This window comes from Oncorhynchus clarkii, chromosome 23, assembly GCF_045791955.1.
Source record: "Oncorhynchus clarkii lewisi isolate Uvic-CL-2024 chromosome 23, UVic_Ocla_1.0, whole genome shotgun sequence".
In the NCBI taxonomy this organism is placed as follows: domain Eukaryota; kingdom Metazoa; phylum Chordata; class Actinopteri; order Salmoniformes; family Salmonidae; genus Oncorhynchus; species Oncorhynchus clarkii.
In genome coordinates this window covers 14,187,212-14,204,051 of record NC_092169.1, presented here as the reverse complement: position 1 = coordinate 14,204,051, position 16,840 = coordinate 14,187,212, and the positions used below count along the sequence as shown (strand labels likewise).

Sequence of the window (16,840 nt, the reverse complement as noted above, 5' to 3'; positions counted from 1 at the left end):
CCCCCTCAAACACACACACACACACACACGCACACACACACACACACACACACACACACACACACTACTTTCAACCCCGTTTTTGAGGAGCCTGAGAAATGACTTAGCCATATGAGGTTGCTCAGGTACCAAAAAGGTTGCGACCTCTTAACCCCAACGCTGACCTTCCTGACCTGCATGTCGTACTTTCCCATTCCTAACAGAAAACAAAAACAAATCTTGTCATGCGCCTCTGTGACTGAAAAAAGTTCCCCACTAGCGAGGCAGTTCTTTGACTGTCGTAGACCGCATGACCTGAGACTTCTGGTAGTCTCGATTTGACAGTTGCACAAGAAAGGTGAAGCCATGTGTGTTGTCCATCTCAGTCTAAACAATCTCCTCTTCCCCATCTCTCTCTCTCTCTCCTCATTCCTCGTGGTGTGCACAACTTAATAGACGAGCCATGGTAGATTCCTATTATGGAATCTCTGGAAAAGGGCCCAGACATTCTCTGTTATCCTGGATCTCCATCTGGAGGAGCCACTCACTCTGCCCCCCTCCTCCAATCTCACTGTGTTCTGGTGAAGCTACGCTGCTGAGATGGCTTTCACTCTCCACTGGATACAATGAGATTGTATTGTCAGACCAGGTTGACTCTATTCGAATCGACAAGCCATTTCAATAACAAAAAACAACAGTGGCATTGAATAAAACATTCTCGTTAGTCTGAAACCATAGGGAAAACTATAGGGAGGTCTCAAACTGTCCAAATATTTTCTTGAGAGTGGGAGTGATTTGAGAAGCAATGAATGTATACAAATTAACACTTGTTCTTATATTGAACAGGTTTAGATCTTGCAAGGATCCTCTGAAAATGGTCAAGGTTTATCAGGTCAGTTATGAAGGCCCCAAAAGCAGAGGATATGGTTAACAGACTAATAAAGATTACAATCGGGTCAGCCAGTCAGTAATCCCCAGAATAATTTGTGAAAACAAAGCCCGTAGGTCTATAGCATATACCTCAGCACATCAGAGTGATCGGCACGTGCATAGGGGCCGAACATAATACGATGTGATTTAAACCATACAATGAGCAGAGAAAATAAATATGCTAAGAGCACAAGGGTGTACTGGCAAGGCCTCTCGGGCTATGTCATCACTCCCTTGTCTATGCAAAGCTTCCCACCCGGGGGAAGGGCCCGTTATTATGAGGGCTCAGCTTCCCTCTAAGAAAGCAAACTGGAGCTGCAGTCCAAACAAGGCCAGCGGTGAAGGAGCAGAGCAATGCCAGGCAGCTCAGGTTTAGCGTCGCCTTCGACCTGGCTGGCCCGGTCCCTGCATAGCCCTCCGTCAGCTTCTCCAGGACAAACAAACAACCAGCACTTACACAGGGACAACCAGGGTAGAGATGGTGCCACAATCACTGAGGACGGAGCTCTATTGGATTTGCTTTATAACACAATGTAATGAGTTCCACACCGGCTGGACCAGGGCTGGTAAAAGGTGCCATGCTGTCCTGTTGGTCTGGCCTCAGTATAGCTCCAAACAGATGGGGAGGCATCCCAAAAATGTGCGCTCCCTCATGTGGTTTTCACTATCATTATATAACTGTAAACTCCTGGATGTCCGAGATTTGGGATCATTTCTTTCAGATGTCCTTAGGTCGGCAACAGGACTAGAAATAGCTGGATGGGAACAGTTATTTTACAGAGGGTCTGGGGGGGAGGAAGTCAGAAAGATTAGGACTAAGACATGACGCGGTAATGCCAGAATCTGGCGCTGCTAGGGCTGCTCTATACTCTGGGCTCTAATAGTGAGGGTGTGGGAGGGAGAGAGCATGTCTGTATGTGAGGGTGGGATAACGAGAGAGAGAGAGGCCTATTCATATCAAGCTACAGGAAGTCTTATTGTGTTAACGTGCAGAAATCAAGCTGTACATGGCAGTTATACCTCCCCACTGCAATGTAGAAATTCAGAAACGGGGCAGGCATTCCTCAATAAATGACTCCTAATAGAAGTGCCATCCCATTAACCCATTTCTATTAGTTTGTTTCACATGACTTGAGTAGATCATTTTTCTGTTGCAGCACAATGGTGTACACTAACCATTTTGTCGTGGTTTCAGACCAAGAACAATTTTTCCTTTCTTGGAATGAAAAAGCGTCTCACATGTTTATATGGCTCTGGTCCCTGCAAGGTAAAGACAAAATCAGTTTTTTCTTCAACCATATTGAACGTGGTGCTGAACAAGCAGAGGAGTGTTTTTATTGTAAATCAATAGGGATCAATCGGCAGCCTGGGTGTTGAATATGGATCAATATCACACTGGGCCGTAGAGGAGATCTGATTTCATTTGGCAAGAGGAGCGAGCAACAGGTTTCCATAAAGTGGTAATTTAAGACATAGGAACATAAGTCAGATGAATTGATATAGACTAGCCAGGACCTTTCTTGCCACTGAACCAGCACAAGGACATTTCTGTCATATATCATTAACACAGTTGGGGCAGGTTATAAAGGGGGGGGGGGGGGGGGGGGGGGTCAAGAGAACCCCACCAATCCACAATGGAAAGGAGGCTCATATTAGAATACAATAGTATTGGTTAGAACAATCTAATGTTACGGTTTAGATAAATATTAAAATAATGAGAATCTGACTATGCCACCAAAATAGATGTTGAAGCGTTTGTTTTAAATGCAACATGGTTCTGTTTGCTAAGACTTCTGAGAGCGATTATATGATGAGAACAACATCAGATACATACAATAAGGTGGTTTTCATTTTAAAAGATAAATATTTTATAGCATATTGAAATATTTTCACAGTTATGGTCAAATAATTCCTGAATTGTTTTATTTCAAACAATAGAAAATATAGCTCCATAAAACAGAATACAAATGTTCCCAGACTGAATCGAAGATATGTAGAAAGAGGGGGTCATCCCTATATGTATCATATCTATGTGATTCGTGGACAGCGGGCCACTGTTCCAAATGACAGCATCGTAAAGAAACAAAAAAACTGAGCTATACTTAGAAATAACTTGTCACTTTTAATAAATGACACTGGTTCTGGACTCTTTCTCTGGGGCTTTTCCCTCAGATCCATCCCAGGCAACCCTTGGGGCCATCGGAGCGGCCAGAAGACCTGCTCGTTTCCTTGAGGTAACTGATGACCCCATCCCACAATTCCCCATCTTTGTCCTGTGACCCCACGCCATGGGAACAAGACCATGTCCGATGCAATCCTCCTCCGACTGCTTCCCATCTTAATCTCAGCCATGTCACACTACAAATTGCTACATTCAGAAAATTGAAATAGATAGAGGTGGAGATGGAGGGAGGGAGGGATGGATGGATGGATGGAGGAAAGGGAGGGGGGTAGTGGCGTGAGTGTGCATCGACAACCGATCCCATAACAAAAGTACTGGAGGAAAGAACGACTCGGGAGATCCTGGCAAGGAATCACATCACGGTGAACATATTGATCGGATTTACAAAACCTCCAGCCTAATGCGGAACAAATGGCATGGGCGTGAACTGGTACTTAACCATAAAACCCCAGCATTACTCCGTCTCCGATGAAATACCGTATAAAGTATATCCCTCACCAGGGCCTAATGTGCTGTTTTAGGGCCAGATACGACTGAGGTTGACCCAACAGTTTGTTTGACAATTAGGGGGAACCCAATAAGGGTTGAATGGGAGTGAGAACTTGCCAAAAGAAAGAAAGAATCGAAAGAAAGGAGACCCTTTTTCAAAAGGAAGAAAAGCATGTAAAAACAGTGCGCTGGCCGATCTAAATGTGATTCATAGGATGCGGGGATGTTTGAAAAAACTTTTTCACCATTAAATCTTTAAGAAGCCAAACAAAGACTTCTAAACAGCTATAGAGTTTAATTATAAAGGAAAGCTGTTAAATATTTGAGATAGAGCGACATGTTTTATTTAGGTTTAGTTTTCAATAATGTACAATATTCATTGTGTACTGTGTTACACTTGTGCTTCATGGAAATTCATTTCAAATGAATTCATCGCTATAAATATTTTTCAAGTATTATGTTTGATTGTAATGGTATTTTAGGGCAGCTTAATGTAGAGCGTTACCATGATATTCCACAGAGTTATTGAATGTAATAGGAGACAATGGAACTTCATCGAACAGAAAAACACAAACAATCAAAATTGTTATTTAAAAAGATCACTAATTTTACAAAGAAAATGTGTGTGTGAGTGTGTGTGCACGCACCAATGTGTGTGTGTGTGTGTGTGTGTGTGTGTGTGTGTGTGTGTGTGTGTGTGTGTGTGTGTGTGTGTGTGTGTGTGTGTGTGTGTGTGTGTGTGTGTGAGTGTGTGTGCGTGCGTGCGTGCGTGCGTGTGCGTGAGTGTGTGAGGGCCAGTGTTGCGCTTTGTCCAGCCTTCATTCCATCACACCAGCTCTGGCCTTGTTTCTGTCAGCACAGCGAACCAGGGGAGTAGAATGAGGGAAGAGAAAGGGAGAGGAGAGGAGTGAGAGGTATGGGGTGGAAAGGGGGGAGAGGTTGTCTCTCGGACAGATGGACTGCTCTTTCTCAACACATGTGGAACCATGTTTCGTCTTTCACTGCCGTCAAGCTGGAGCCGAATCCGTCGCTCTGTTGGTCCAGACTAGTTTCTTGTACAGCACACCTCTCTCTCTTTCTCTCTCTCTCTCTTTCTCTCTCTCTCTCTCTCTCGCTCGCTCACTCTCTCTCTCTCTCTCTCTCTCTCTAACACACACACACCTCCTTCGCTCTCTGCACACATGTTAAAGTCATCACCCCTGCTCAGCACTAGTAAAACACAACACCCCCCGTCTTCTGTGCTGTTGTCAAGTCTTGCCATTAGCTGATGCCCCTGGGGAATCCTATCCCAGTGAGGTGGGTCTCCCGCGGGAACACCAGGCACCACGTTACCTTCAGACGCCACTCATGTGAACCCAAACATGAGAGCATCATTTGGAAAATATAATTTATACTGTGCGTCTTTGTAAGTGTCTTGACATTTACAAACTGCGATAAAACCAACATGAGGGAGGAGGGAATAAGAAACAGAGCAGAATAATTTGAGGTAATGTTTTGCTTAGTGAACAGTATTACCCAATCCTGGATATTGGAACAGTGGGAAGGAGTTTCTGGCTCCAAGGCTGCAGAGAGGGTCTGGGTTTCATTTTTCACCAAGTGCAAGCCAACAGAGAGCTGCCAAGTACAGCTTTCGCTCTCAACACTTCCTGCTCTTCCTACTCTGGCTCAAAAGGAGACAGGTTTCACTCAAACATCACTCCAGTCCAGTCAGGGGTGGCCAGTTTCTTCTCTCCTTTCTCACAGGGTGTCAAAAACTCACATCTGTCATATGAATTACATTGAAAAGAGCCGTAAATAAAACGCGAAGAAGGAAATAATATTATTGAGGCATGAACATGAAAAGTTAAAGTGTTTGTGGATGTGGATGTGGATGTGTGTGTGTGTGTGTGTGTGTGTGTGTGTGTGTGTGTGTGTGTGTGTGTGTGTGTGTGTGTGTGTGTGTGTGTGTGTGTGTGTGTGTGTGTGTGTGTGTGTGTGCATGTTTTTCCCTAAAGGCAGCAACTTTAATCGACTGCACTTCAAAACTGTATGCTCACCATCCTGAGCCAAATACAATTTGATGCAAGAATCCATGAGCTACACCTCCAGGATTAGGGCTCCGGAGTGGTGCAGCGGTCTAAGGCACTGCATCTCAGTGCCAGAGGCGTCACTACAGTCCCTGGTTTGAGTCCAGGCTGTATCACATTCGGCCGTGATTGGGAGTCTCATAGGGCTGCACACAATTGTCCCAGCGTCGTACGGGTTTGGCCGGGTAGGCCATCATTATAAATAAGAATTTGTTCTTAACTGACTTGTCCAGTTAAATAAAGGTCAAAATAAAAATAAAAACAGCACAACCTGTGCATTGCTCTGACCTCTGCATTGTTTCATTCTCACTTGTGGGTGAATGGTGAATTACACGACATATACAGTGCAATTTTATTACCTTTGTGAAAACATGTAATTTACAGTAGGTAGTTAATAAACCAGAACTCTCTTCACAGGTTATCAAAACACACTTATTTTTTCCGTGTGTAATTAAAATGGTGTCTGAAATCCTTTTTGACAGTCCAGGGCATTAAATTACATTAAAGGAGACAATGAATTAAATTGTGCTTAATGTCCCCTTTTTGCTGATTCTCATTACATAGCATTTCCAACGCAAAAAGCTGACCTTATAAATACTGGCATTTGTTCAGCTTGGGAGTTAATCTCACTTTTGCAAAAACCAGATGGGAACACACCAACACACCAATTTTTGTATTTGTTGCGTAGAGGGAAGAGAAAGCATATGTGGTCCAACGCATCCAAGTTATTTTGTTGCAGACAAACATCTCAGACACCAAGCCACTGCACTCTGGGATATGACCTAGTAGATGTTCCGCAAATGAACGATAACGCACAGTCATTTAGAAAATACAGCACACTAATGAGCAACATAACGAAAAGCTAAGCAAAATTTGCATTAGGCCAAAAACTGAATTGCATTAACACATGAACAGGTGCGGAGAGGCCTTTATAAATGAGCTAAATTAATAAAAACCCTCCCACAGCACAGCCATGTGTGCTGATGACTGAAAAAAATCTAAAGGAAAAAAACAAGTCAATGTTATGAATTATTCAGTAGCTGGGCGGCCTCCAGAGGTCAAAGCTCTTTGACCTTTGTGACAGGAAGTGAAAGGGAACGCGGTTAAAACTGGAATAAGTGGAGCTGACATCTTTTGGTCTGGTCCACGGTCCTCCTTTCTGAATGGGAGTGTACATTGACATGGATGTTAAGACATGTGAACATACATTAGATTCAAAATGCACGAATGGGCAGTGTGAGCTCTGAAAACACATTCCCTCCTGTGCTATCCTCACCTAATATGCTGCATCTCCTCTGTGATACAAGCAACCTTTGTACTTTGGCAGCAAGAATGAGTCGCTTTCTTTCTTTCTTTTTTTCCCCAACAGGATATTCTTATTTTGTATTACAAAATGAATGTGTAAGCCTGGACCATGTATCTAATCTTTCACACAGGAGAAGACAAAATCAATAGTCAGGAGAGTGAAGATAGATACCAGGGCGGAAGAGTCATCACAAATTGAATTATGTTTGGCGTACACTGCCCTACACATACTGTAAATGGGGAAACCACCTAATCAGATATTGGGCACCTCATCACTATAACTATAGAGACTCAAATTACTGCCTGTATATACCCATGCCCCCACTAACTTTAAGGCGCCACTAGCTTAAAGATGTGACATCCCCTTTCAACAATGACTTCATAATGGGAAGATATGATTAAAGCCAACTGTGAAGTACTGTAGTCATAGCAATAGTGATACAATTACCGACCAAATTCAATCAGTGTCTTTTTGTTTCTGCAAGAGCCAACATAGTTTCCAACATTCCTGATTAGAAGAGCAAAAAATACACACTAAAAACAAATAGTTTGTATAGTGCCAAATAAGGGTTATTTGGCTTGTAACCAAAGCAGAACCCTTTTTGGTGCCATATGGAACCTGGTTCTATAAAGAAGCATTAACAAAAAGTTTCTGGTTATGGTTGAAACCCTTTTGGGGTCTATACAGATGTATTGTTTATGATTCTTTATAGAACCATTATGGATGGTTCTATAAAGAAGCTTTATATGTTCTGTAAAGAACCTTTCTCAATCTCAAAGGTTCTTTGTAGATCCATTACAGTTTTTTTTATTCTGGTTCATTCAACAAGTTGAATCAGGTGTGCTAGCTCTGGAATGGCTGGGGGTGAGAACTACTGACTTAGTCAACCACTTAGTCAACACAAAAAGAGTTGTGCACAAACCACACCCCAAAATAGTTGAATAAGCCACCAACCCTAAATTTGATTTATCAAGAGGAAAGAACCATTTAAGAAGAAATATCAATTGTTTGAACAGCAAAGAACAATTGAAGGGCTCAATGGGTTCTTTGGGTCAGTATAGTTGTACATAGAACCCTCACCTTCCCCCAAAAAACCTTGAGGAACCCTCATTGTTATGTGTGTATGTATGCAAAGACTGACAGAACATACAGATGTAGGATCTTAATTTGATCACCCTGATGCAGGAGAACTTTCCTGCAATGCAGGAAATGTAAAACGTTTAGTGTATTTTGGGTTTTAAAAGGCTTCTGATGTTTCAGACTTGATTTCCCTTAGGAAAAATGGAACAACCTATACAAAATATGTCAATTAATTATAATCCACATAATAATTCAAATTTCCTGTTGCTGCATGATTATTTTCCTGCTGTAGCAAACTGTCTCAAATTAATATCCTACATCTGTAATAGACTTTAATTTTACAATCAGCACAGAAGATAGGGTCAGCCTTTCCCCAGCAGTACAGAATGTCCCTTCACACACACAAGCTCACACACATGCAGACACAGACACACACAAGCTCACACACACACACACACACACACACACACACACACACACACACACACACACACACACACACACACACACACACACACACAAACACACACACACACAAACACACACAAACACACACACACAAACACACATAAAATAATCCCTTTCTTTCCCCAGAAAACAAATATGAATAATGTAATGACATCAAAAGTCACTTGTGAAATATTTAAAGCTCCTCCAGCCCTGAAACTCTGTGACAGCTGTTAGGCTTATACTGTATCTAACAAACTTTTTTTAAAGAATTCTTTCCCTTTAAAAAATTCCTGAAAATCTGCATCAAACTCAGAGAGAAAATAGGGTAAACAGATGTCTGGCTTGACCACAGGAAAATTGGACACATTTGGAATGATAGGTTTCCCAAACTTAGTCGGATATGCCAGATCCATGGGAACGCCAGTTAATGTCTTGATAGATGCCAGCTAGCTGTGTATGCTTTCCCCTTGTACCATCTGGGAAAATGTTACAGTGAGGAAATGCCATCAATGATTCACTCCAAATCTGTTTCTTAAAGGTTGGGCTATGCTACTCTTTCTCTAGGAAATGTGGCAGAGCTGAAGATATTTTATACTGTAATGTCGGGCAGCTATCTAAGACATGACTGATTCAACAATCAGTCTTTTTTTCACACAGTCAACTCTCAGCTCTCTTCAATTTAAAATAATCACTTTTAGCCAGAAGCAACCGCAGCACAGGTGCCACTCACAATTTGCATGAGAAACAGACAGAAGAGTGTGTAACATATTGAGGCTTCACAAAATCTCACCCATATGTTCACTGAAAATGACTGTATGGTAAACTGGATGGTAAACTGGGTGACATGTGTATGCAGTACAGTAAACGTCAGTTATTTTGTGTTAATCCCAAAACTCCACAACTAGCCTTGTTGCAACCCCCTCTAGTCAGTGGGAAGTCAATGGGAAGTAGTGTGGGACTGGGAGGGTGAACTGATCTGCTCATAGTTACGACATGGAGACAATGGGAGGGCCTAATGAGGAACATATGCTTTTGTGATTCAACAGACCGGCTCATTGTGCAAGGAAAACGATACTCTACTCCCATTCACTCCCGTCACAATAAAAATCTGAGCCTTTTTTCAGAGCTGGTTGAGCTTACAATATCCATCCGCTTCTCTTTTTTTCTGCTTTGCATTCATTTTGGCTATTGTGCTTATGTTCCCAGTTTTGTCCCACAGATTGAGGAACAATAGAGTGTGAAACATAACTCAATGAAGGCGCCGAGGCAGAACATATCAAACTTAAAAGCAACAGAAATCAGTGAGATGTTTATCTCTCATACTTCGTTTCAGTGTGAACAATGTATCCAAAAACTACACTAGTCTAATAAATCAGATAATCAACTTCATGAGAAGGCATGATGAGAGCCATTTGTGCATTTATTTGAATGATAAAGTGTGTCCTTGGGCTGCTCAATTTAAATCACATACATAATACCCATAACATAATGTTACATCCAGTCCTACATAATAGAGGAACACCAGCTCTCATAGTAGACAGAGAGAGAGGCATCTAGAGAAGCAGTAGCTGTGGTAATCCAGCCAGGCAGGCATCCATGGCAGCCCCTACTTCCTGATGCATGAGAAGCTGCTGGAGTGGCGGCAACAACTGTTCAGCCCTATTTGATTACTAATAAGAGAGTTGTCCCCTCTGTCAGATACCAGGCATTCTCCACTAAGTAAACAGTGATTCTGGCTAGTCAAACATTAGCATTGCTGTCTCTCCCCACGCCATGGTGAGAGTTAGTTAAGCTCTATGGTGAAGATATTCCCTCCTACACACTCGTAGGCACACACAAACGCACCCACATTCATTTTTCAGCCGTGAGATAGAGGAGTCTGAATAACAGTTATACTGTGTGGAAGGAATGTAATAGCCAATATGCAGTTTATGTTCTCTGAATATCCAAATCCTGTAATCTATGTGACATACCGTAACCTAAAGGTTCAAAGCAAAATCCCTGGCACAAACTCTTATCACAACAGAGCCCTAACCACCGTCACACACAATCTTAGCATTGCCGAACCTTAGAGAATAGTAAAAACTAGATAACGACCACTTCGATAGACAAAGAGAAAATGAGAGACAAATATCATCATAAACCCTATAGATAATTAGATGAATACCCCGCCCAATGCACCTGTGATCGAACACCCCTCTCCAGGTGGTGACTGCCCCTCTGAGCACAGGTAGCTGGGAAAGACCCCCCCTCCCCCCTCACCTGCTTACAGAACAATCAGCCACAGTTCCCACAGAGTGGACCAGAAGGTTGGAGTCAACCCACCTGGGCACCCCAACACTGCGGAGTTCTCACTCACTTCCCAACAGAGCATAAGGCTGAATCTAACACAGGTCACAATCACAGCAGCATGGAGAAGACATGGAGCAGAGCCTACCTGTCGATGATCACAGGGTCTGACGGAGTCTCGTTCCTGTTGCCACAGCTCTTCTTGTCACAACACCGGCTAGGGAAAGAAAGAACGTTTGAGATCACAACAGTGGCTGTTACTGTTTAGAGTGAAAGTTAGACCCTTAAAAAAATGTGTATTGCTTTCTAAGGCAAAACGTAATTGTGTTCAATTTGGAAACAAAAATTAATAGAGAAATAACATTCACTAAATCTATCCTTTCATGGATGCTGATAGAATAACAACATGTTGTGGTAAAGTGTTTGCCTTAGTGCTTGAGAGGAGGGAAGTAGAAGGGAGGGGAGGGGGGATTGGGCCAGGAGGCAGGGGAGTCACTTTTCACAGCTTCAGCTTTTGTTTACCTCTAATTGCCAGGCTGCTATTTCTGGGGGAGATGCAAGAGGCCACCCTCAAACCAATATTTCTGCGGGGCATTTATCAATTACGGCCTCAAAAGCACTAATCTATCCTTCATCACGTTTCCACCATCTTTTCTCTAAACCTACACTATACCTCCAGTTCTTTGATAAGGAGCTTTAATTCAAACTGAAATTAAACACAACTATACTGCTGCTTCCCATTTTAAATGAAAATGTATATTTGTATAACGGCTGCAGGTCTAAATTATATTTGATGCCATATGGCAAGGAAAGAAAGACATTTTTCACAACATGCAGACAAGAGATAGTTTGAGTGGATTTTACAATAATACTGCATAGAAGTGCAAAAATACACTTAATGCTTTACCAGAGCAAAAGAGAACAGAAGAATACTCTCATGGAGTAGGCCTAGGATACTCACTACCTCATGCCTTCTTGAATGATTATAGCTTTCACTCAGTGAGTAGGTTAGTCTTCATATGCCTCTACAGAATGCAATTTCTCTTTGACATTGACAGTACAGATTACCTCTAGAAAGCACCATATTTCATGTTAGATTTGGGCAATATTTAGGGAGACCTCTTCTACATGTTGTGCCTTTAATGACTAGATCATTCAAGACTGTGCAATTTTGTATGGCAAAAAATAAGGCTTTGTTTATTCATTTACACTTAATTTTCAACATATTGATACAGCCTAACTAATACAACTGCACCGGTTATACTCAAATATAGTATAGGCTAGTCTTGCACATCACGATATATCCTCTTCATGATATATAATCAATGTCAAATATCACCATATTCGATTTAATGATATATGGACAAACCCTATTCCACGTGTCACAAATAAGTGATGGATGCATGTAAACAATTTTGTATGAGTGATGAGTTTATGTAGACTTATTAAAAAGGCAAATCATTCTCAGTTCTAGGTTAATGCACTTGCTCTCAAACAACTTGAACAATGCGACAGTACAACAAAAGAAAGGTTAAACCGACAGTATCCGAATTCAATTCTCACAAATCTCACAATGAGCGCAACAATAAACAACATAAAACGGTGTTCCTTTTATTATCAACGACACCACTGGATAGCAGCAGAACATGAGAGCTTGAGATGTTTACGTTGTTAACTGACGCTAAAAAGTTCGCTGATCACCAATGACAGGTGGGATCAACCAAGGCCTGACTCCATGTTTTGAGGCGCAGACTCACTGGCATCAAAATAATATTAATATATTCAACAAGAGACCCTGTAGGCTACAACTACCCTGGGCACCAGTCTGTTTGTACTCCAATACTTGTAGGCCTTCTCCGCATATGCCAATATGATAAACAAGTGTGGGGAGAAAATAAAGAAATGCACTGTATACTTCTTTAACAACGATGAGTTGGTGGAGAGAAAAAAAACTTACCTGCACATAATTTCGTGCGTAAGAAGAACTCTGCACATTTCAGGGTTTTTGTCTTGACCCTCGTATATAATCGCCTTTGGGAAAAATAAAGACACGAATATGTAGGCTATATTAAATACATATAATGAGCAATTGTATATCATCATCTTTACAGTAGCCTAAATGTAAACGGCATTTAAAACCGAATAGTCAAAAACAAGTGCCTCCAAAAATTTAACTACTGTTGTTATTGGTGAAAAAGCAATATTGTCGTCACTGCTGCAAAACTAACACTGTGATACATTTTAAATAGTGTCATGGCGTAGACCTAAGCCTACGAAATTAATAACATGTTAAAATGTTGGTCCAATGATAATAACAGATGATGATGGTGATAATGATGATGATGATGATGATAATAATAATAATAATAATAATAAGTATAAGTATAATAATAAGTATAATATTATAATATAACAACGTATATATTTTGTTGTTATAACATTATATTAAGAATACTTTTTAGGGGGAGTTTTTCATAAGGGACGATCAAATGACGTGTCATCAATATGGTTATAATCTGCAGATATTTGGGGGAAAGTGTTAATGGGCAATCTGTTGTTTATTTTTGAGCTGCTAACAATGATCTTTCTGTGGATAAAAAGCGGTGTCTGGCGGTGCGGTTGAGTAATTTTTGAGCATTGGCTGAAACAGATGGTGTGCAGCTATCAGTTGTGCCGCTCTCCCTCCCTCGGTTCCTCCCTCCCTCTATTCTGAAGAGTCGCTTTGCTCCCCTTTATTGAACTAGCCTACCTAGCGCAAAGACGCATGTTATACGGCACTTCTATATTCAATTGAAGACAGTTTGAATGTGTGAATGTATGATAAGGAGAAAAAATACACAATTACACACCGAAATGTTGACGTCCTATTCTTTCTGGGATGGAACCCCACTTGACTTTTTGACGGCTTTGTTTTTTGTTTGATGAGCACCGGGCGATTATATATACTGGTTTGATTTATGTCGATATTTGCAGCTGCAGAAACAGAGAAATCCATAAACTGCTTGTTCTGCGTCATTGACTCGGATCATTCGCAGAGGAATTTTCCCTCGGAGTGGTGGAAGCTTTAACGGCTCTATTTAAATGGATCTGCTGTAACCCTCGGTAAATTAGTAGTAATAACAACCACTATGGTGGAAAAGTCTAAAATAATAACTTTTTCTTTTTTCCCTAGTTAACATCATGTGATGAGATTTGGGGTTTAATTTCGTGAATTGTTCTACGAGTGAAAGTGTTTCAGCTACGTGAGCTTTTTCAAAAACATTCCCAAATATTATATGTGTTTAATATGGGTCATGGGTCAAGTTTAGCAACATGCCTAAAAATCACAGATTAGAATAAGGGACTCAACAAGACAATACGACTACTTGTAACTCCATATCAATAAAATAGCCCAGGCCTACTTTATGTTACAATAGCCTATCTTATATTAAAAATTTAAAAAAAGGCAAAAAAAGAAATGCATTATATCATTATCGGAAGAAAGTAACGACATTACAAGCCAACAATCATAATTTATATTGTATAGGTGGTACACATTGTAGGTTAAATTAATGGTAACTTAATGCTTGATTAATTTTACTTAGGTGTCGCTCAAAAACAGGATATAGGCCAACACGCAATCTATATATAAAGCCATTTCAGTCAATGCACGATTGCATAAAGAAACCCCATCTCATAAGTTATACTACGCATGTGTGATGAATTGCACAGGTTGTGGAGATTTGCACAATGCAGGTGATGTATAGAAAGAACCAATGTTTCTCGTGTAAGCAAGCTGTATGAATATAAGAGTAAAGGTAGTTTACCTGCTTCGTCATGGAGTCGATTAACCGTATGAAAAGATCCTGTTCTGTTCTGACGCCTGGGGAAGGAATATGACAAGCTTAGGCAAAGGTGTAGGGCTGTGTGAGATGTACACGATTGCTGATGATAAAATAAAAAATCATTAATATAAAGTATATATATATATGTATATATATATATATATTTTTTTAATATATATATATATTTTTTTTACTCAGAACATTTATACATCTATAATCTGTATCATCAATTATTTTACCAGGACATTTAAACAATGATTTAGAAAATAAATTAACTGTAAATGATAATAAGCATGATAACGATGATGGTGATGATGATTACAAAAATAATCATCATCATCATCATCACCATCATCATCATCATTATTATTATTATTACTATTATTTATAGTCTTTATATTTTGGGTAATACTGAATTCATCTAAATAATTGTTTCACTCACCATTGCTGTACAACAATTGTAGTTTGTAGTGTATCCCATTGTTAGTTTTTTCACTGTTTGGTTCCTGAAAATAACCAACATTGAGATAGATGATGGTCAGCTGAAAATAAAGCATCTATCTATCTATCTATCTATCTATCTATCTATCTATCTATCTATCTATCTATCTATCTATCTATCTATCTATCTTTCTAGCTGATACTTCATCATTTTAAATGTATAATTTGTCAAAAATAAGACTTACAACCACGCTCCTATCATCGACGAATGAGGGTTAAAAATCGATATTGCACGTGACCTGCTTTATTGACCCACAGCCATCTCTAAGTACGTCAAGTTCATTTCAAAGTAAAGATTATGAAATTCAATAAACGATATTCTCATGAAGCGCTTACTTTATCTTTCTCCACAAAGTCCACATAAGCTGTCCTTTCGATCTCCACGGGTTGACCCTGTCTGTCATACAGTGCCAGGACGAAATGGAAAAAATTGGATTTTCTGAGGTTGGAAGGTGGCTGCTTTTCATAATGTGCCCGTGCCAAGCCAACACCACTGCAGGAAGAAAACAAGAGACCATCTCGGTTAAGTATCAGACACGGGAGACAGATGATGGAGCTAATGAAAACAGTGGAGATGTGGAAGCACGTTTGAGTACGAGAGATTTCTTGATTTGTCACAATAAGGGTAATCTGATGTAATGAAAGAGGGGAGAGCCGAAGGGGGACATTGGGAGACCGTAATTGATACAGAGTATTGAGGGGATTGAGGGTCGATATGAGAAATGCGTGAGAAAATCAGATGATTTGGCATGCGTACCTTTGGGCGGCTGTGTTCGCATCCACCACCCCAGCTGTGTGCATCCATGAGCGGACAGAATTCAGCCCACCCAGCGGTTCCTCCTTCATCGTTGTCCCACCCCGCGATATAGTTTCCTGAATCCCAAACATTTAGAACAATTTACGTGCAAAGAGCCTCCTGTGAAATTCGGTAAATAAACGTCCAAACGTGTTATCCTTGAGGGTTTACGGGATAAGTCGTAAATGCCGTCTGAGCCTTGCAAGGGGAAAACCAGGTCCACAGGTCTCGCCTCCCTTTTCAATCCGTCCTGGGTTGCAGCGATGTGAACAATTCTCAAAGTACTCTACTTAGTTGGTGTGGAATCCACAGACTGGAAAAGTGACTTGTTCAACAGACTAGGCTTTTTCAGTGGCTATTGTTCCTTCTTTTTGTTGTGCTTATTCACTGAAAAATTCGATAGCTGTTGTTTGTGTGTGGATGATGCTCTCAAAGTAGCGACATCCCTGAAGCACCACATCCAAAACCTTCAGGACACTTGAATAAACCACTCCTGGTATTGAAAGGTGCTGCTTCTCCAAAAGACAAGCACACGCAGAAGCTGGTCACCGTGGAGGTGTTCCCGGTACACAGGAGAGGTGGATAAGGGGCCTTTCGCGTCGTTGCAGGATGGAAGGGAACATGCAAAACTAAGCCCTCTTTCCCCGAGGACTGAAATCTTTCCCGGGAGCCAAAACTCTAAACCCACGGGAGAGACTCAGTCAGAAAATGACGCTCATGGGGCGTGGCTTTTACCATATATGGAGCTCTGACGATTCCTGTCAAGCAGTGGCGCTCGACTGTTCGAGTATTAGCCTATAGAAGCAACCTGAGAACACTCGCTCTACTTTTCTCTTGCAATGTGGTGAGTTGATTTTTTTTCTTCAATGATATGAATTCAACGAGGTGTGACCATCACACAACATTCATTCACTACATTAAAAAACTATTCCTGTTATGGTCATTTGT

General features: G+C 40.9%; 1 protein-coding gene across 6 annotated transcripts in view; it reads right to left on the bottom strand.

The window, feature by feature from the left end:
- The window catches only part of LOC139381568 (transcription factor COE3-like), a 74,859-nt gene extending 58,314 nt beyond the window's left edge, over positions 1–16,545 (bottom strand). For 2 of the 6 annotated variants that reach the window (XM_071125210.1, XM_071125208.1), the window contains exons 1-6: positions 15,854–16,545; positions 15,433–15,589; positions 15,038–15,101; positions 14,578–14,633; positions 12,729–12,802; positions 10,920–10,988 (exon numbers count right to left, since the gene is read on the bottom strand). In XM_071125210.1, the coding sequence (XP_070981311.1) occupies positions 10,920–10,988; positions 12,729–12,802; positions 14,578–14,633; positions 15,038–15,101; positions 15,433–15,589; positions 15,854–15,984 (551 nt within the window). In that variant the 5' untranslated portion in view covers positions 15,985–16,545. The remainder of the gene's footprint in view (positions 1–10,919; positions 10,989–12,728; positions 12,803–14,577; positions 14,634–15,037; positions 15,102–15,432; positions 15,590–15,853) is intronic. The other 4 variants (XM_071125206.1, XM_071125209.1, XM_071125211.1 and 1 more) reach the window with 3 other exon arrangements.
- Between the last annotated feature and the right edge of the window lie 295 nt (positions 16,546–16,840).